This window comes from Mobula birostris, chromosome 13 (assembly GCF_030028105.1).
Source record: "Mobula birostris isolate sMobBir1 chromosome 13, sMobBir1.hap1, whole genome shotgun sequence".
In the NCBI taxonomy this organism is placed as follows: Eukaryota; Metazoa; Chordata; class Chondrichthyes; order Myliobatiformes; family Myliobatidae; genus Mobula; species Mobula birostris.
In genome coordinates, this window is record NC_092382.1 from 4,071,235 (window position 1) to 4,092,316 (window position 21,082).

General features: G+C 46.1%; 2 protein-coding genes across 4 annotated transcripts in view; both read right to left on the bottom strand.

Annotated features, from left to right (window-relative positions):
* LOC140208265 (uncharacterized) overlaps positions 1-21,082 on the bottom strand; it is a 515,327-nt gene that overhangs the window by 91,434 nt on the left and 402,811 nt on the right. The gene's annotated exons all lie outside the window — the stretch shown is intronic.
* Positions 1-21,082, bottom strand: part of LOC140208254 (NACHT, LRR and PYD domains-containing protein 3-like) — a 42,360-nt gene that overhangs the window by 10,859 nt on the left and 10,419 nt on the right. For 2 of the 3 annotated variants that reach the window (XM_072276802.1, XM_072276801.1), the window contains exons 2-6: positions 18,766-18,862; positions 14,837-15,340; positions 14,095-14,261; positions 11,005-11,176; positions 10,833-10,898 (exon numbers count right to left, since the gene is read on the bottom strand). In XM_072276802.1, coding sequence (XP_072132903.1) covers positions 10,833-10,898; positions 11,005-11,176; positions 14,095-14,261; positions 14,837-15,340; positions 18,766-18,775 — 919 coding nt within the window. In that variant the 5' untranslated portion in view covers positions 18,776-18,862. The remainder of the gene's footprint in view (positions 1-10,832; positions 10,899-11,004; positions 11,177-14,094; positions 14,262-14,836; positions 15,341-18,765; positions 18,863-21,082) is intronic. The other variant, XM_072276803.1, reaches the window with a different exon arrangement.

The following is a 21,082-nucleotide window of genomic DNA, read 5'->3' on the forward strand; positions in this document are numbered from 1 at the left end:
CCTGTCAGGGGTGGGAGGGGTCTCACAGTGTGTCAGGAGCTGTGCCGGGGTGTGTGGGGTCTCACTGGTTGTCTGGACACTGATGTGTGTGGGATCACAATGTGTGTCAGGACCCTGTCAGGGTTATGTGGCGTCTCACAGTGCGTCATGTCCCTGTCAGGGGTGTGTGGCGTCTGACAGTGCGTCATGTCCCTTCTGGGGTGTGTGGGGCCTCACAGCGTTTCTGAACCCTGTCAGGGGTGTGTGCGGTCTCACAGTGTGTCAGGACCTTTTTGGGGCCTGTGGGGTCTCACAGTGTGTCAGGACCCTTTTGGGGTGTGTGGCGTCTCACAGTGTGTCAGGACCCCTCTGGGGTGAGTGGGGTCCCACAGTGTTTCTGAACCTTGTCAGGCGTGTGTGCCGTCTCATAATGTGTCAGGACCCTTTTGGGGCCTTTGGGTCTCACAGTGTGTCAGGACCATGTCAGGAGTGTGTGGGGTCCCACAGTGTGTCCGGACACTGTGAGGGGTGCGTGGAATCTCACAGTGTGTCAGGTCCCCGTCAGAGGTGTGTGGGGTCTGACAATGTGTCGGGGCCCTGTCAGGGGTATGTGGGATCTCAGTGTGTCAGGACCCTGCCTGGGTTGTGTGGGGTCTCACAGTGCGTCATGTCCCTGTCAGGGGTGTGTGGGGTCTCACAGAGTGTCAGGACCCTTCTGGGGTGTGTGGGGTCTCACATCGTTTCTGAGCCCTGTCAGGGGACTGTGGGGTCTCACAGTGTGTCAGGACCCTCTCAGGAGTCTGTTGGATCTCACAGTCTGTCAGGAACATATCCAGGGTGTGTGGGTCTCACAGTGTGTCAGGAACCTATCTGTCAGTTGTGTGTGTGGTCTCACAATGTGTCAGGACCGTGCCAGGAATGTGTGGGGTCTCACAGTGCGTCATGTCCCTGTCAGGGATGTGTGGCATCTCACAGTGCGTCAGGACCCTGTCAGGTGTGTGTGGCATCCACAATGTGTCAGGACCCTCTGGGGTGTGTGGGGTCCCACAGTGTTTCTTAACCCTGTCAGGCATGTGTGCTGTCTCACAATGTGTCATGACCCTATCCTGGGTGTGTGGGGTCTCACAATGTGTCAGGAACCTTTTGGGGTGTGTGGGGTCTCACAGGGTCTCAGGACCCTGTCAGGGGTGTATGGGGTCTCATAGTGCGTCAGGACCCTGCCAGGGGTATGTGGGATTGCAGTGTGTGTCAGGACCCTGTCAGGTGTGTGTGGAGTCTCACAGTGTGTCAGTGTCCTGTCAGGTGTGTGTGGGGCGTCACAGCTTGTCCTGACCCTGTCAGGGGTGTGTGGGGTCTCACAGTGTGTCAGTGTCCTGTCACGGGTGTCTGGGGTCTCACAGTGTGTCAGTGTCCTGTCAGGTGTGTGTGGAGTTTCACGGTGTGTCAGTGTCCTGTCAGGTGTGTGTGGAGTTTCACAGCGTGTCAGTGTCCTGTCAGGTGTGTGTGGAGTTTCACGGTGTGTCAGTGTCCTGTCAGGTGTGTGTGGAGTTTCACAGTGTGTCAGTGTCCTGTCAGGTGTGTGTGGGGCGTCACAGCTTGTCCTGACCCTGTCACGGGTGTGTGGGGTCTCACAGGTTGTCAGGAACCTGTCAGGTGTGTTTGGGGTCTCACAGTGTGTCACGACACTGTCAGGGGTATGTCAGGTCTCACCGTGTGTCAAGATCCTTTCAAGGGTGTGGGGATCTCACAGAGTGCTTGGACCCTGTCAGGGGTGTGTGGGGTCTCACAGTGTGTCAGGACCCTGTCAGGGGTGTGTGGGGTCTCACAGTGTGTCAGGACCCTGTCAGGGGTGTGTGGGGTCTCACAGTGTGTCAGGATCCTGGCAGGGGTGTGTGGGGTCTCACAGTGTGTCAGGACCCTGTCAGGGGTGTGTGGGGTCTCACAGTGTGTCAGAACCCTGTCAGGGGTGTGTGGGGTCTCACAGTGTGTCAGGGCCCTGTCAGGGGTGTGTGGGGTCTCACAGTGTGTCAGGGCCCTGTCAGGGGTGTGTGGGGTCTCACAGTGTGTCAGGGCCCTGTCAGGGGTGTGTGGGGTCTCACAGTGTGTCAGGTCCCTGTCAGGGGTGTGTGGGGTCTCACAGTGTGTCAGGGTCCTGTAAGGGGTGTGTGGGGTCTCACAGTGTATCAGGGTCCTGTAAGGGGTGTGTGGGGTCTCACAGAGTGTCATCAGTGTGAAATTAAGCATGCAAGTACAGCAGGCAGTGAAGAAAGCTAATGACATGCTGGCCTTCATAACAAGGGGAATTGAGTACAAGAGCAAAAAGGTCCTTCTGCAGTTGTACAGGGCCCTGGTGAGACCACACCTGGAGTACTGTGTGCAATTTTTGTCTCCAAATTTGAGGAAGGACATTCTTGCTATTGAGGGAGTGCAGCGTAGGTTCACAAGGTTAATTCCCGGGATGGCGGGACTGTCATATGTCGAAAGATTGGAGTGACTGGGCTTGTATACTCTGGAATTTAGAAGCCTGAGAGGGGATCTTATTGAAACATATAAGATTATTAAGGGATTGGACATGCTGGAGGCAGGAAGCCTGTTCCCGCTGATGGGTGAGTCCAGAACCAAAGGCCACAGTTTAAGAATAAGGGGTAGGCCATTTAGAACGGAGTTGAGGAAAAACTTTTTCACTCAGAGAGTGGTGGATATATTGAATGCTCTGCCCCAGAAGGCAGTGGAGGCCAAGTCTCTGGATGTTTTTTAGAAAGAGATGGATAGAGCTCTTAAAGATAGTGGAATCAAAGGTTATGGGGATAAGGCAGGAACTGGATACTGATTGAGGATGATCAGTCATGATCACAGTGAATGGCGGTTCAGGCTCGAAGGGTCGAATGGCCTACACCTGCACCTATTGTCTCTTGTCTATTTTCTATAGGACCCTGTCCGGGGTATGTTGCGTCTCACAGTGTGTCAGGACCATATCAGGAGTGTGTGGGATCTCGCTGTGTGTCAGCACCCTGTCAGAGGGGTGAAGGGTCTTACAGTGTGTCAGGACCCTGTCAGGGGTGTGTGGGGTCTCAGTGTGTCAGGAGCTGGCCAGGGGTGTGTGGGGTCTCACAATGTGTCAGGAGCCGGCCAGGTGTGTGTGCGGTCTCACAGTGTGCCAGGTCTCCCTCAGGGATGTGTGGTGTCTCACAGTGTGTCAGGACCCTCTCAGTGGTGTTTGAGGTACCACAATGTGTCAGGACCCTGTCAGGTGTGTGTGGGATCTCACTGTGTGTCAGCACCCTGTCAGAGAGGTGTAGGGTCTCACAGTTCGTCAGGACCCTGTCAGGGGTGTGTTGGGTCTCACAGTGTGTCAGGACCCTGTCAGGGGTGTGTGGGATCTCATACAGTGTGTGAGGAGCCGGCCAGGGGTGTGTGGGGTCTCACAGTGTGCCAGTTCCCTGGCAGGGGTGTGTGGGGTCTGACAGTGTGTCAGGACCCTGTCAGGGGTGTGTGGGGTCTCACAGTGTGTCAGGAGCCAGCCAGGGGTGTTTGAGGTATCACAATGTGTCTGGACCCTTTTGGGAGTGTGTGGGGTCTCACAGTGTGTGAGGACCGAGTCCAGGTTGTGTGGAGTCTTACAGTGTGTCCGGACCCTACCCGTGGTGTGTCGGGTCTCACAGTGTGTCAGGACCCTCTCAGGTTTGTGTCCGGTCTCACAGCGTGACAGGATGTTGTCAGGGTGCGTGGGTCTCAGAGTGTCTCAGGACACGATCAGGGGTCTGTGCAGTCTCACAGTGTGTCAAGATCTTGGCGATCTGGAAGGAATCTAGAGCAGCTGGATGACCTTCGACTCATAAGGGAGAATGAGGCAGTCATAGATGAGAGCTACAGGGAGGTAGTCACACCTAGGCTGTCGGAAGCAGGTCGTTGGGTGACGGTCAGAGGGGGGAAAGTGAAGGTGAGCAGACAGGTAGTGCAGAGCACCCCTGTGGCCATTTCCCTCAATAATATGTTCACCATTCTGGATACTGTTGGCGGGGACAACCGACCGGGTGTGAGCCACGGTGGCAGGGCCTCTGGCACTGAGTCTGAACCTGTGGTGCAGAAGGGTGGGACGGAGAAGAGGAGAGCTGTCGTCATTGGAGACTCTATAGTCAGGGGAGCAGACAGGAGATTTTGTGGACGTGAGAAGGACACCCGCATGGTTTGTTGTCTCCCGGGTGCCAGGGTCCGGGATGTCTCTGACCGGGTGCACGATATCCTGGTATGAGAGGGAAAGCAACCAGAAGTCATGGTACATGTTGGCACCAACGACATAGGCAGGAAGAGGGATGAGTTCCTGAAGTGTGAGTTTCTGGAACTAGGCAGAAGGCTGAAGAGCAGGACCTCAAGGGTGGCGTTCTCAGGATTGCTGCCAGTGCTACGTGACAGTGATGGTAAGAATTGGAGGAGATGGCAGTTGAATGCGTGGCTGAGGAGTTGGTGCAGGGAGCAGGGGGTTTGGATCATTGGGATCTCTTCTGGGGTATTCTTCACTTATGTGAAGAACAAAAGGATGACAGGAGTGAAGGTAGGTCCATTTAGATAAAGGTGGGAAGATGTGCCTGGAAGCTGTGGAAGTGAGTGAGGTGCTCAATGAATACTTCTCTGCAGTTTTCACCAATGAGAGAGAACTTGATGATGGTGAGGACAATATGAGTTAGGTTGATGTTCTGGAGCATGTTGATATTAAGGGAGAGGAGGAGTTGGAGTTGTTAAAATACATTAGGATGGATAAGTCCCTTGGGCTAGACAGAATATTCCGCAGGCTTCTCCATTAGGTGGGGGAAGAGATTGCTGAGCCTCTGGCTAGGATCTTTATGTCCTCGTTGTCCACGGGAATGGTACCAGAGGACTGGAGGGAGGCGAATGTTGTCCCTTTGTTCAAAAAAGGTAGTAGGGATAGTCCGGGTAATTATAGACCAATGAGCCTTACGTCTGTGGTGGGAAAGCTGTTGGAAAAGATTCTTAGAGATAGTATTTATGGGCATTTAGAGAATCATGGTCTGATCAGGGACAGTCAGCATGGCTTTGTGAAGGGCAGATCATGTCTAACAAGCCTGATAGAGTTCTTTGAGGAGGTGACCAGGCACATAGTTGAGGGTAGTGCAGTGGATATGATCTACATGGATTTTAGTAAGGCATTTGACAAGGTTCCACACAGTAGGCTTATTCAGAAAGTCTGAAGGCATGGGATCCAGGGAAGTTTGGCCAGGTGGATTCAGAATTGGATTGCCTGCAGAAGGCAGAGGGTGGTGGTGGAGGGAGTGCATTCAGATTGGAGGGTTGTGATTAGTGGTGCCCCACAAGGATCTGCTCTGGGACCTCTAATTTTCCTGATTTTTATTAACGACCTGGATGTGGGGGTAGAAGGGTGGGTTGACAAGTTTGCAGATGACAGAAAGGTTGGTGGTGTTGTAGATAGCGTAGAGGATTGTCAAAGATTGCAGAGAGACATTGATAGGATGCAGAAGTGGGCTGAGAAGTGGCAGATGGAGTTCAACCCGGAGAAGTGTGAGGTGGTACACTTTGGAAGGACAAACTCCAAGGCAGAATACAAAGTAAATGGCAGGATACTTGGTAGTGTGGAGGAGCAGAGGGATCTGGGGTTACATGTCCACAGATCCCTGAAAGTTGCCTCACAGGTAGATAGGGTAGTTAAGAAAGTTTATGGGGTGTTGGCTTTCATAAGTCGAGGGATAGAGTTTAAGAGTAGCGATGTAATGATGCAGCTCTATAAAACTCTGGTTAGGCTACACTTGGAGTACTGTATCCAGTTCTGGTCGCCTCACTATAGGAAGGATGTGGAAGCATTGGAAAGGGTACAGAGGAGATTTACCAGGATGCTGCCTGGTTTAGAGATTATGCATTATGATTAGAGATTAAGGAAGCTAGGGCTTTACTCTTTGGAGAGAAGGAGGATGAGAGGAGACATGATAGAAGTGTACAAGGTATTAAGAGGAATAGATAGAGTGGACAGCCAGCGCCTCTGAACATCTGGAGAAGAGTGATGCTTATGTGAGAATGCTGTTCTTGGACTATAGTTCAGTATTCAATACCATCATTCCCTCCAGGCTTAACAAGAAGCTCAAAGACCTCGACCTCGACCCTGCCTTGTGCAGCTGGATCGTGGAGTTCCTGTCAGATCGCCAGCAGGTGGTAAGAGTGGGCTCCCTCACCTCTGCCCCTCTGACACTCGATATAGGTGCCCCTCAGGGCTGTGTCCTAAGCTCCCTCCTTTACTCTCTGTATACACATGACTGTGTCGCCACCCACAGCTCCAATCTGCTAATTAAATTTGCTGACGATACTGTATTGATTGGCCAAATCTCAAATAATAACGAGGTAGCCTACATAGAAGTAGTCATCACTCTGACACAGTGGTGTCAGGAAAACAACTTCTCCCTCAATGTCGCAAAAAACAAAGGAGCTGGTCGCAATGTCACAAGAACAAGAGGAATGGAGACAGGCTAACCCCTATTGACATCAATGGATCTGGGGCTGAGAGGGTGAACAGCTTTAAGTTCCTCAGCATAATCATCACTGAGGATCTCACATGGTCTGTGCACACCGGCTGCGTGGTGAAAAAGGCACAACAGCATCTCTTTCACCTCAGATGGTAGAGGAAGTTTGGGATGGGCCCCCAAATGCTGACGATTTTCTACAGGGCCACAGTTGAGAGCATCCTGACTGGCTGCATCATTACATGGAATGGGATCTGTGCTTCTCTCAATCGCAGGGCTCTGCAGAGAGCGGTGCGGACAGCCCAGTGCATCTGTAGATGTGAACTTCCCACTATTCCGGACATTTCAGAGACGGGGTAAAAAGGGCCCAAAGGATCATTCTGAACCCAAGTCTCACCAACCACAACCTGTTCCAGCTGCTACTATCCGGGAAACGGTACCACAGCATAAAAGCCAGGACCAACAGGCTCCGGGACAACTTCTTCCACCAGGACATCAGACTGATTAATTCACGCTGATACAACTCTATTTCTACAAGTGCATACATAAACACACACTCACCGAGCACACTTTACTGTAATTGTGCTGCTGGCACAGAAAAACAATTTTCACGACATGTGTCTGTGATATTAACCCTGATTCTGAGAATTTTTATCTGGCTGTTGTCTCATTTTTTTAGATCTGTTATTCATCGTACTCATACTGTCCTCATTCATATCAATCTAAGTGTGATCCAGTGCACACGGCGTTTTCTAGAAACTGTCATTTAAGTTCTTATTTTTCTCTGCATATTTTCCAGATCTGTTTCAGACCAGGATATTATACCAAAATTATACGTCAATATGGGCATAGTGACTGTATACTACCTTTGTTATATTTTTACTGTTCGGCTCTGTTTAGCAGATTTTCTTGATCCTTGATGTAAATTCAGATTTTCTTCAGACTTGCAATAAATTCAGATTTTCTTTGGTCTTAAAGTAAATTTTGTTGGAAGGTTTTCCTTTATCACACTATTATCTATTTTCTTTGTTATTGATATCCTAAATATATGTTTGATATTCTGTTGCATTGTCCCCTGATGCTCTGTTTGATATTCTACTGGCTCTATTGCACCTTTCTTTATGTTTCATGTTCTGTACTTTTCTAGTCTAAAGTTCATGCTTGTATCTTTGGAAATTGTTTTTTTTTATCTGAATTATTTGTTTTAGTTTTGCTGATGCAAGAGCAAATAATTTCAAATCACCAATGTATAGCTGTGCAAAGGTATAATTCGTACTTTTTACCTGATTTGATACCTGATTTTTGTCCATTTTAGTAAATTATAAGCAGGTTTAAAGCCAAACAAAACCATACTGGCCTTAGTGAGTCGCTCTGGAAAATCCCTCAATTTTGATAATGGTGGTTGTCCCTTTGTGGTTGTTAATAGGACGATTATTTTATGCCAATGATTCATCAGATGTTGTAGAAATTTCACAAGTATTGGATGAATTTTATATCTATTTGGAACTTCTCTTAACCATGTGAGGGAGAGAATCAAATGTTTTTTGATAGCCAATATTACACTGAAAGATTTCTGCTTTCCACAGGTTTTGAAATAGAATTGCATAATCTGTTATCTGTTGTTCATAACCGAACGGTATTTTTTCTGCTGCCCTGTGAGTATATTGTGGTTATCTAAGTGAGTTGTTATTAGTTACCGGATGCACGATGCTACAATTATATAATTGTCTTAATATTATTAAGAGCCAATAATAACATAGTAGGTGACCATTCAGTAGTCTTATAAATGCAGTATTGAAGCTGTCCCTGAGGCTGGTGGTACACACCTTCAGTCTTTATATCTTCCGCCCCATGGCAGTATGAAAGAGAGAATGTTTGAGGTGGTTTGGGGTTCAGCAGGGCCAAGAAGGGCCAAAACACCTGTTTCTGTGCTGTAGTTTTTTTTATGGTTTCTATGGTTTCTAGACAACATCCATGTGTAACTTCATCCATCACCTTTGTCACATCCTGGAGGAACTCAATCAAGTTGTCAAGATGCAAACCCCATCCAAAACTTTTAATGATTATGGACCTGTATTCCCAGATCACTTCACTCTACCACCCTCCTCAGTGCCCTCCCGGTAACTGTATAAGACCGACCCTGCTTGGTCCTTCCAAAGTGCAACATGTCGTACTTGTCTTCAATCTGTCCAATTTATTCTTAAATGTTAAAAAAGAACCCACATTTACCACCTCGTCTGGCAGCTCATTCCACACTCCCACCACTCTCTGTGTGAAGAAGCCCGCACCCCCCATGTTCCCTTTAAACTTTTCCCCCCTCACCCTTAACCCATGTCCTCTGTTTTTTTTTCTCCCCTTGTCTCAGTGGAAAAAGCCTGCTTGCATTCACTCTATCTATACCCAACATAATTTTATATACCTCTATCAAATCTCCCCTCATTTTTCTACGTAAAGTCCTAAGCTATTCAACCTTTCTCTGTAGCTGAGTTTCTCAAGTCCCGGCAACATCCTTGTAAACCTTCTCTGCACTCTTTCAACCTTATTAATATCCTTCCTGTAATTTGGTGACCAAAACTGAACACAATACTCCAGATTCGGCCTCACCAATGCCTTATACAATCTCATCATAACATTCCAGCTCTTATATTCAATACTTTGATTAATAAAGGCCAATGTACCAAAAGCTCTCTTTACGACCCTATCTACCTGTGACACCACTTTTAGAGAATTTTGTATCTGTATTCCCAGATCCCTCTGTTCTACTGCACTCCTCAGTGCCTTACCATTTACCCTGCATGTTCTATCTCAGTTTGTCCTTCCAAAGTGCAATACCTCACACTTGTCTGTATTAAACTCCATCTGCCATTTTTCAACCCATTTTCCCAACTGGTCCAAGTCCCTCTGCAAGCTTTGAAAACCTTCCTCACTGTCCACTACACCTCCAATATTTGTATCATCAGCAAATTTGCTGATCCAGTTTACGACATTATCATCCACATCATTGATATAGATGACAAATAACAATGGACCCAGCACTGATCCCTGTGGCACACCACTAGTCACAGGTCTACTTGTATGTCGGTAGAATATTTGACAAGGTCCCACATGGGAGGCTCATACAGAAAATTAATATGCTTGGGAACTGTGGGGAATTGTCCTGGCTGGCGGGGACGCACACTGGGAGAAATGCCTTCGCTGGCAGGTGGTGAATCTGTGAAATTATTGTCATAGACTGCTGAGGAAGACACGCCATTGGATATATTTAAAATGCAGATCGATATGTTCCTGATTAGGAAGAGCATCAACATTTACAGAAGGCGGGATAATGGGGTTGAGAGGATTTGGGGAGCAAAATCACTGAGCCGATTGGCTTAATTCTGCTCCTAAGTCTTATGATTTTAGGGTGCATCTGGAGTATTGTATTCACTTCTGATTGTCCAGCTCTTGGAAGGATTAGAGAGGGTACAGAACAGGTTCATCAGGGTGTTGCCTGGATTCGGTGGCATGTGCTACAAGTGGAGGTTTGATAAACTTGGTTTGTTTACTCTGGAGTTAGAATAGAGTTCTGACAGAGGTGTACAAGTTTGAGAGATAAGATTTGGGTCGACAGCCTGTATTTTGTTTGTTATTTTTTTACATAAGACTGGTGTCTAATATCAGAGGGTATTTGGTTAAGATGAGATGTGGTAAATTTACAGCAATTGAGAGTGTTTTTTTTTCATTGAGTTCTGGTACCTGGAATTTACTATCTGAGTCATGTCGAAGGCAACTATGTTATATATGTTCCTAGATATACATGAAGGTACAGCAAATGCAAGCATATGGTCAATAATATAAGAAAGAATACCAAAATATTTTTTTAAACTTTCCCAGATATATAAAGAGTAAAAAAACAGGAGAGGTTCGATATTGGACCGCTGAAAAATGATGTTGTAGCTGCAGTAACGGGTGAAAAGGAAATACCAGACAAACTCTATAGAAGTCACTAGCGGAATTACAAAAAGTAATGAACACCAGTGAACAGAATTGTGTGTGGTGCTATTACAAAGGAAAAGGGGCTTGGAAGATGGAAGGTCTGAAGATAGAAAACTCACCTGGACTGGGTCATACAGTGTATCAGGAGCCTGCCTGGGGTGTGTGGGCATTCCCAGAGCGTTAGGACCTGGAGTGAAGGCTTCAGCAGAACCAACAGATGGATTAATAGAAAAATAAAATGTAGAATATTCAGGCTGCAAAGAGAGATACTTTGAATTGTTACTTCAATCCAGAGATCAGCGAATGGCTAATGGTGAATTTTGATTCCCAGGTTTTGCCAAGTCACAGACTAACACTTGAGGTGTGGTTTGAACTGAGCATTTCATCACTCACCTATCAGTTGGGTGGGTAATTCAGATAACCCTTGGGCGATGTTCATGTATTCCTGTGGAGCAGGACCTGTTTAAATATTTAAAAAATCCATGGAAACAGAACTAAAATAATTAAAATAACTAAAATGTTTATTTCAATGTGCCTTTGTGTTCAGTGTGTGGTTTTAACGTACCGAGTTCCTGTATTTCCCTCAGTATTCTGTCCAACTTCGGTAACTCAGTCCTCCATGTCACAAAGGATTCCCACATCGCCCTCCGGGCCCGGGAGCCTTTCTCCATCACCAAACTGAGGAAGAGTCTGGAACTCTCAGTCCGGTTTCCCTTCTCTGTCAGTTCAGTGACTTTCTAGAAAAGGAAAGTAATAAATTTACCACGGAGCAGACAGACGAACATGGAGAATGTGCAGGAAAATATCTGTTCATGGTCCCAGTAGCTTCAGAAATGATGCAGTCACTGGGCTGCTGCCTGATCCTCCCTGGGTTCAGTCGTTAACAAAGAAACTCTAGCTGAGGGAACTTCTAAATCAATATTGTGAAAGAATAAGGATTTACTGTCACCCTGCAGTATATTCAACGTGATTAATTTACTTATCCATCAATGTGTAACATTACATCAAAAAGATGTGACAACAAGAACGGAAGAGAGGGAGAGCGAGGGAGCAAAAAATGGATGGTGGGCATCACTGAATCGTGGCTGAAAGATCATATTTGTGTGCTCACATCCAAGGATAAATATTTAATCGAAAGGAGAGGCAGGTGGGTGAAAGGGTTGGGTTGACTCTGTTGTCATAAAAAATGAAATGTGCTTTTAAAGAAGTGATAGCAGATTGGACGGTGTAGTTGTTAAGATACTGTGTAGGAAAGAAAATGACCCTGATGGAACAGTAACCAGGATGTGGGATACACATTCCAGTGGGAGAGAGAAGAGGCATGTAAAGATTTCAATGTTAAAATAGTCATGGGGAATTTCAATATGCAGGTAGCTTTGGAAAATCAGGTCGGTGTTGAATCCCAAGTGAGGGAATTTATAGAATGCCTATGAGATGGCTTTTGAGAGAAGCCTATGGTTGAGTCCACTATAGGAAAGGCAAATCTGGATTCAGTGTTGTGTATTGCACCAGATTTGATTGGGAAGCTTAAGGTAAATAAACCCCTAAGAGGCAGTGATCATAAAATAGCAGAACTGACACTGCAGTTTGAGAGGGAGAAGGTAAAAGTTAGATGTATCAGTTTACACTGGAATAAATGAATTACAGAGAAATGAGAGAGGAGCTGGGCAAAAATAAATTGGAAGAGGCAACAACCAAGCAGGAATAAAGTATGACTATGACTATGACTATGACTAGGAATAGATGAAGATTCTGGGAGTGATTCAGAAGGCACAGGTAGAGGTAGATAATCCCAAATATGAAGAATTATTCCAAAGGCAGGATGATCAACCGTGGCTGACGAGGAAGTCAATGCAGCAGAAAAGCAAAGGAGAGGGTATAGAGTATAGCAAGACATAATGGAAAACAGAAGGACTGGGAGGCTTTTACTAACCAGCAGAAAGCAACGAAAAGCCGTAAGTAGAGAGAATATGAAATATGAAGGTAGGCTAGCTAATAATGTAAAATAGCTTACCAAATATATGCCCTTTCAGGACAACCTATTGATTTTTGATGTCATGCAATATCAGCTTTGTGCGTGGTAGTTCCTGTCTAACCAATCTGAATGTTGAACCAGGAAGTTACCGGGAAAGTTGATGAATGGAAGGAAGTGGGTGTTGTCTGAATGGACTTTAGCACGACATTTGACAAGGCACCGCAAGGGAGGGTGGTCAAGAAAGTGCAGTTGCTCAGTACTCAAGGTAAACTGGTAATTTGGATTAGACAATGGCTTTTTGGAAGAAGGCAGAGAGTGGTTAGAGACTGTTGAATCTCTGACTGGGAGTGTGTAATATGTGCTGTGCCACAGGGATTGGTGCTGGATCCGATGTTGTTTGTCATCTATATCAATGATCTGGGTGAAAATGTGGTTAACTGGATCAGCGAATTTGCAGGTGACAGCAAGAGTGGAGAGTGAGGAAGACTACCAAACCTTGCAGTGGTGTCTAAACCAGCTGAGAAATGGTCTGAAAATGGCGGATGCAATTTAATACAGACAAGTGCGACATGTTGCACTTTGGAAGGACCAAGCAGGGTCAGTCTTATACAGTGACCGGTAGGGCACTGAGGAGTGCGGTAGAACAAAGTGATCTGAGAGAACAGGTCCATAATCATTAAAAGTGGCAGCAAAGGTTGATAGATTGGACAGAAAGTATTTGTCACACTAGCCTTCATCAATGAAAATATTGAGTACAGGACGTGAAATATGGTGTTCAACGTGTATAAAACGTTGGTCAGGCCTAGTTTTCAGTACTGTGTGCAGATCCGATCACCTACTTCGAGGACAGAGGTAAAGCAGGTTGTGAAGTATGTTGCCGGAACTGGAGGACCTGAGGTATAAGGAAAGACTGAACAGGTTAGGACTTTATGCCTTGGAACGCAGAAGATTGAAGGGTGGTTTGACAGAGGTACACAAAAATATAAGGTGTATAGATAGGGTAAATGAGGGGAAACTCTTCACTCAGGGGGTGGTGAGAGTGTGGAACGAGCGAGCAGTGCGAGTGGTACAAGCGGTGAAGAGAAGTCTGGATAGATACATGAATGGTAAGGGTATAGAGCGCCATGGCCCAGTGCAGGTCAGTGGGAATAGGCAGCTTCAGTAGTCTGGCATGGAATAGATGGGCCAAAGGGCCTGTTTCTGTACTGTACTTTTCTATGAATATGACAAGTCAGCTACTCTGTTAGGGAACTCAGATGGAGACCAGACCAGCTGTGGTTAGCAGGTTTCCCTCCCTCAAGTACCGCAGTGAAGCCAGTTGTCCCAGTTGACAATCTGACAATATTCATCCTGGATTAATGAGCTGAGGTGAATTTGACTGACGGTCCCGATAAGACGTGAAATTAGTTTTAGACTGAATGTCTGTTCAACAGCCCAGATATGCAGCCACTGCTCGTATATCACACTGATAAATACAGCAGGTGTGAGAGGAAAAGGTGACACTGAACCTGTAGTTCCCAGTGCTCCCCACCTTAACAGCTGAAACCAGATCTGCTGGAGACCATCAGAGATCAACATCTCCATTGCCACGTAGAACTCCTAGAACGTGCAGGAGATGAATATTAATCAATATTCCCTCTGATACCAGCAGTTCGGTGACAATAGACTAAATACACTCACCTCATTTTCTTCTCTACTGAAATGTCCCTCCTTTGTCAACATCCAACCGAGTCTCTCAACCTTTTCTTCAATCGCTTGTTTAAGTCTGTCTCTGTAGAACTTTGTCAGCTGGTACAGTCGATATTCCTCCCCCTCTGCCAGGAGGTCAGAGATTGTAAACTCTGGCTCTGCAAATATAAAAAGTGAATGTAGTCACAAACTCAAATATCACCTGTCTCCACCGCTCTCACCCAACCCAACAAACCAGTCATGTCAACAACCTCAGTGTTCACCTGCCTTCATCTGGAAACATGGATTTTATCCTAATCTCTGACACTGGACTAAAACCGAACCATCAATGCGCTAGACATGACGTTACCAGAAGGACCACATTTACTAGAAACCTGTTTCTCCCACCGTCCCACCCACTCACCCATCGCGGTTTAAGATTGGCAATAAATGTTGGGACTGCCAATGATAGTCGCTTCCCAGAGATACTCTCTCCATCCTGGCGAATTCATTTCCCACAACTGTTATCCTGGAAATACGCTCTTATCCGGATAGCTGCGTTTCCTCCGATACACATCCTGGATATCATCAGAACAGGTAGTACATTTCCTGTAGTGCGGTAACGGGTGCCCCCCTACACCACATGTACCATATCCACACATTTCCCCTCTCTGACCAACCCTCCAACAAGGAATCACATTTACCCTCCTCCCTGCCACATTCTGCGAAAACATTACCCTCATATTTCACTCACCCACTCCCTGTTGGGGACTTGACAATTCCGTGTTTAATGAGCTTCTGAGCTGACAGACAGTCACCTCACTTGTACCAGTTCCAGGGTCCTGATCAGTGTCTCTGACGTCACTGTCTCTGGGCTGACAGACAGTCACCTCACTTGTACCAGTTCCAGGGTTCTGATCAGTGTCTCTGACGTCACTGTCTCTGGGCTGACAGACAGTCGCCTCACTTGTACCGGTTCCAGGGTCCTGCTCAGTGTCTCTGACGTCACTGTCTCTGGGCTGACAGACAGTCGCCTCACTTGTACCAGTTCCAGGGTTCTGCTCAGTGTCTCTGACGTCACTGTCTCTGGGCTGAATTTGCTCCACTTCCGCTGCGGCCGGACCGCATTCCATTGGGACATTGCTCTGAATCTGACCCTGTTTTGGTACCTTGCTTCCCGTGTCCCGATCATCTTCCCTCAATGAGTTGCCTGGTAAAAACCTCTTGAGTACTTTCCGTACCCGATTTAATTTCCCACCTGAAGTAAATGATGAATAGCAGGTTTAGAGTGATTTATACTCGAGCAAGGATTCACAATGGGTGCCTGCAATGGAGCCGAGACTCCGGCTGACCAGATTTGGAGTGGGACTGTGCTAGTGAATGAGAACCACACTTCCTGCTAGGTGACCGTCCCGATAAGCCGGTGTCTGGACACATCCACTCCCAGGAAAAAACTGGATAGACACAGTAATACTGATCACCGACTACGCATTAGTTGAACACATTGATAACCAGCGGTTATTAATGGAACAGCATCAGGTGATACGGGGAATTATCACTGGGATTATCTTTCATAAACATAAATCTCCCTGGGTCACAAACTGTCCAGTCACCTGTGTCACTCACAAACAATCCACTGGATTACTCATGGTCCGATCCTCTAGATCACACGTTCTCCGTTTGCTTTGTCTTACATTGTCTTGTCCCCTGGGTCACAGACTGACCATTGCCTTGATGCCTGGGTCCCATCCCGTCACCTGGAGGATGATTGTCATGTAACAACTATACAAGTCATTGGCAAAGGGAGCGTCTTGGCGTGCAGTTCTCGTAGCTAAACTCAAAGTCTCACCGAGAGAGCTTTGCGTTCATTTGCGGTTGCTGATCGATAGGATGGATGTGATTCAGCTGGAAAGACTGTCGAGGAGATTGTCAAGTATGTTACTGGATGGAGCTGCTTGGTTTTTGTGTTATATGTTTCGGCTGGGACAGTTTGCCCTGGATCAGGGGAGCTTGAAGGGTGACCTTACACACGTACATAAAGTAATCAGGGGTGCAGAGAGGGTGGATAGTCATAATATGTTTCCCAGGTTAGGGGAGTCTGAGACTCGAGGGCAGAAATTTAAAAGGGACTGAAGGGGCATTTTTTCACGTGGCGGGTGATGAGTATAAATTGCACGCAGTCAGAGGAGGCTGTAAACACAAATAAAAGGATTCATTTCCAGGCTGTAATCTCTGTTTTATTCCACCTGGAATCACAGAGTTGAGCACAATCACAATGCCCACCGGAGACAGAGACAGTTGGTCACTGGTTATACCGGGTCTCCCATCAGAGATACTGGGAATTTAAATTCAGGTAGCAGATCATCTCAAGAGGGAAATATTGAGAACTCACTTTCACCATTTGGCCACAGACCAGACATGGATTGGGATATTAAAACAAAATCAGAATCAGGTTTATTATGACCGGCATGTGATGTGAAATTTGTTAACTTAGCAGCAGCAGCTCAATGCAATAGATAATCTAGCAGGGAAAAAAATAATACTATATAAAAAAAAATAAACAAGTAAACCAATTACGAATATTGAATAGATTTTTTAAAAACTTGCAAAAACAGAAAGACTGTATATTAAAAAAAGACTAAGGTAGTGTCCAGAGATTCAATGTCCATTTAGGAATCGGATGGTAGAGGGGAAGAAGCTGTTCCTGAATCGTTGAGTGTGTGCCTTCAGGCTTCTGTACCTGCTTTCTGATGGTAACGGTGAGAAAATGGCATGCCCTGGGTGCTGAAGGTCCTGCATAATGGACGCTGCCTTTCTAAGACACCGCTCCCTGAAGTTGTCCTGGGTACCTTGTAGGCTCGTACCCAAGATGGAGCTGACCAGATTTACAACTTCCTGCAGCTTCTTTCGGTCCTGTGCAGTAGCCCCTCCATACCTGACAGTGATACACCAAACCAGACCACAAGTTTATCTGAAATGAAGCGTCTCCTGATCCTCAGCCATTTCCAAGGCTGGCAATGTTCTCGGCTCGGTTACAGAAAACAGAGTTTGGAAAATTCCCCTCATCTACTTTGCGCATCGAGGGGGGAGTTGATAGCTGCCCTGCCAAAACCTGAAATGTTATATCATCACACAATCTCTGAAATCCTGGAAATGCTCTTATCACCTGTTTCTGAATTTTATAAATAAAAGTTGGAGATGTCTTTCACCTCTAAACAGGCCGATGTGCAACAAACCCTGAACCTGGACTTTTACGTAACGAACAACACCGCCGTCACACTCCTGTTTGTGTTTCACTCTCAACCTGCTGATTCAGGGTCTCCGGCTCCTTTCACTCAGGTGAAGCTTTGCCTGGTGAACAAAGTCATTCGACCATTACTGGTGTCAGGTCCCTGCACTGGGACTGTTGGACTGATCAATTACACAAAACCGCTTTACCAGTGGGATCAATGACAGTTTTCTCTGCCCTGTTAGCACCTGTGTAAGTTTCTTCATCTGAACAATTAACCATATAACAATTACAGCACGGAAACAGGCCATCTCGGCCCTTCTAGTCCATGCCGAACTCTTACTCTCACCTAGTCCCACCGACCTGCACTCAGCCCATAACCCTCCATTCCTTTCCTGTCCATATAGCTGTCCAATTTATTTTAAACGACAACATCGAACCTGCCTCAACCACTTCTGCTGGAGGCTCGTTCCACGCAGCTACCATTCTCTGAGTAAAGAAGTTCCCCCTCATGTTACCCCTAAACTTCTGCCCTTTAACTCTCAACTCATGTCCTCTTGTTTGAATCTCCCCCACTCTCAATGGAAAAAGCCTATCCACGTCAACTCTATCTATCCCCCTCATAATTGTAAACACCTCCATCAAGTCCCCCCTCAACCTTCTACGCTCCAGAGACTAAAGACCTAACTTGTTCAACCTTTCTCTGTAACTTAGGAGATGAAACCCAGGCGACATTTTAGTAAACCTCCTCTGTACTCTCTGAACTTTATTGACATCTTTCCTATAATTCGGTGACCAGAACTGTACATAATACTCCAAATTTGGCCTTACCAATGCCTTATACAATTTCAACGTTACATCCAAACTCCTATACTCAATGCTCTGATTAATAAAGGCCAGCATACCAAAAGCCTTCTTCACCACCCTATCCACATGAGATTCCACCTTCAGGGAACTATGCACCATTATTCCTAGATCACTCTGTTCTACTGAATTCTTCAATGCCCTACCATTTACCATGTATGTCCTATTTTGATTAGTCCTACCAAAATGTAGCACCTCACATTTTTCAGCATTAAACTCCATCTGACATCTTTCAGCCCAGTCTTATAACTGGCCTAAGTCTCACTGCAAACTTTGAAAATCTACTTCATTATCCACAATGCCACCTATCTTAGTATCATTTGCATACTTACCAATCCAATTTACCACCTCATCATCCAGATCATTAATATATATGACAAACAACACTGGACCCAGTACAGATCCCTGAGGCACACCGCTACACACCATCCTCCAATCTGACACACAGTTATCCACCACTACTCTCTGGCATCTCCCATCCAGCCACTGCTGAATCCATTTCACTATTTCGATATTAATGCCTAACGATTGAACCTTCGATCTGCAGCTACAGGGCAGAAGTTTAATTATAAAGATCCCAGTGAACATACCTGTAGCCATTCTGATTCTGACTGACGATTGTCGATTGTCGTCGTCTTGTTTACACTTTGGTCGTGGTGCAGGACAGCTCCAGCTGCTGGTGATGCCCTGAATTACATACAACAAGCAGACAGTGAGTCAGAGAGAGTACGATTCTTTGCAAAATGTGACAGTATCACCACCCTGTGTATCAGAGCAGCAGTTTGCTTAGGGAACAAACATTCCCTGTTAACATCAACTCCCACACCATGTCTGTATGTCTGTCCAGTGATATCTGGCGAATCTTACTGATAGAGTCACAGAGCAACAGAGCACAGACACAGACCCTTCAGCCCAATGAGACAATGCTGACCACAGTGCCCACAGAGATGGTCCCAATTTCCTGTGTCGGGCCCATTTCACTCCTAGCCTCTTCACTCCATCTACACATCCCAACTGCTATCGTCACAATCACTGTCTATCTCATTGGTAACTCTGCAGCAATGCATTCATTAAGCACCTCACCTATCACCACATCCTCCAGGCACATTTCCTCCTTTGCTCCTGTGTAGTCCTACGCTCAGTCTATTCATCCTCCTCTTCTTTTCCCACATGTAGAACGCCTTCGGCTTTCCTTCGTCCTGCTTCTCAAGGACACCTCAAGTTCCTTCGACCTCTAAGACACTTCTTAAGCTCCTTCCAGGCTACGTTATAATTCTCTGGAGCCTTGTTTGGATGTTGCTTCCTAAACCTAAATAATGCTTCCTTTTCCCTCTTGCTTAAATGTTCTCATCTCTTGTGACCACGGTTTGTTTATATAAATATTCTTTCACTGTGGGTGGAACAAATCTACCCCGAACTGCATATAAGTGTTCCTGAAACAACCTTCACATTTCCATTGTGTGTTTCCCCTTGAAAATGTTTTCCCAATTTACACTCCAAAGTTGCTCCGAATACCATTGCAACTATCCATCCACTAATTAAATACTGCCTTGTATCGTCTGCTACTATCCTTGTCCATGACCATGATAAAAGTTGGGGTGTTGTGGTCACTATCTCAAAAAGGTCACCCATCGTGACATCTGTCACCTGACCAGCATCATTGCCTCATACTAGATACAGTACGGCAACTCCTCCAGTTAGCCCATCCACAAACTGTGTCAAGAATCCTTCCTGGACACACAACACATTCTGCCTCATTGACACATTTTGGAGCGAGGAGGTGGAATCAACATCAGGAAAGTTGAGGTCAACAGTGATAACAACCTTGTTGCTTTTGCACCTTTCCCAACGCTGCCAAGTTATCTGCTCTCATTATTCCTGTGGCTTTGGGGGAGGCCTATAGAATACTCCCAGAATGATAGCCCCCTTCCCGTTTCTGACTTTCACCCACATTGATGTCCTCTGTGTATGTCGCTGTGATACCATCCCTAATTAGTACAGAGAATTCCCCCCCATTCACCCCCCACCCCCATATGTATTATGAAACAACTAAAACCTGGAGCATCAAACACCAATCCTGCCCTTGTAACAGTCAGGTCTGTGTAATGGTGATAACATGCCATCCATTGCTCGGATTTCCAGAAACTGCAGATTTTCTCTTCTTTTTGATAAGTCATCATTCAGTCATGGTATAAGATACAAGTCATAATACATAGTAGAATTAGGTAATACAGTCATTCTAGTCTGCTCCATAATCAATCATGAAGCATTATTTTTCCAACACTGTATTGTTGCTTCCCTGCTATAATACTCAACCCATTTAGCAATCCAGAACATAAATATACCTAACGACAGCCTCCACCACCCTCTGTGGCATCAAATTCCTCAGATGAACCAACATTTGGCTGAAGTAATTGCTCTCACCTCAGTTTTAAAGTGAAGCTTCTTTATTCTGAGCCAGCACTCTCAGATCCCAGACTCTCCGTCTAATCAAGACACCCTCTCCATTCCCACTGCATCCAGACTTGCTGTTATTCAGTTGGTGTAAATAATCACCCCCACCCTAACTTCCAGCCCCCCCACCACCACCAAACCCCAACCACCATCCCTCTGAGCTCCACTGAACACAGGCCCAGGTCCATCAAATACTCCACATGCATAATGCTTATTCCTCAGATTATTCTTGTGAACCTTGTTATCAACAGCTGTACTGAATACATTTCCAGGGAAAACAGGACAATTGGTACCAGGATAATGTACTGGGAAAAGCTGTGCCTTCTTTACTCTTCTGTCAACTCTCACAAAATGTTCCAGGGTGAATGTAATACAGATAAACTGGAATCACTAGAAATGCTCAGCAGGTAAGGAACAGCTGTGGGGAGAGGAAAAAAATTAGCAATTCGGTTT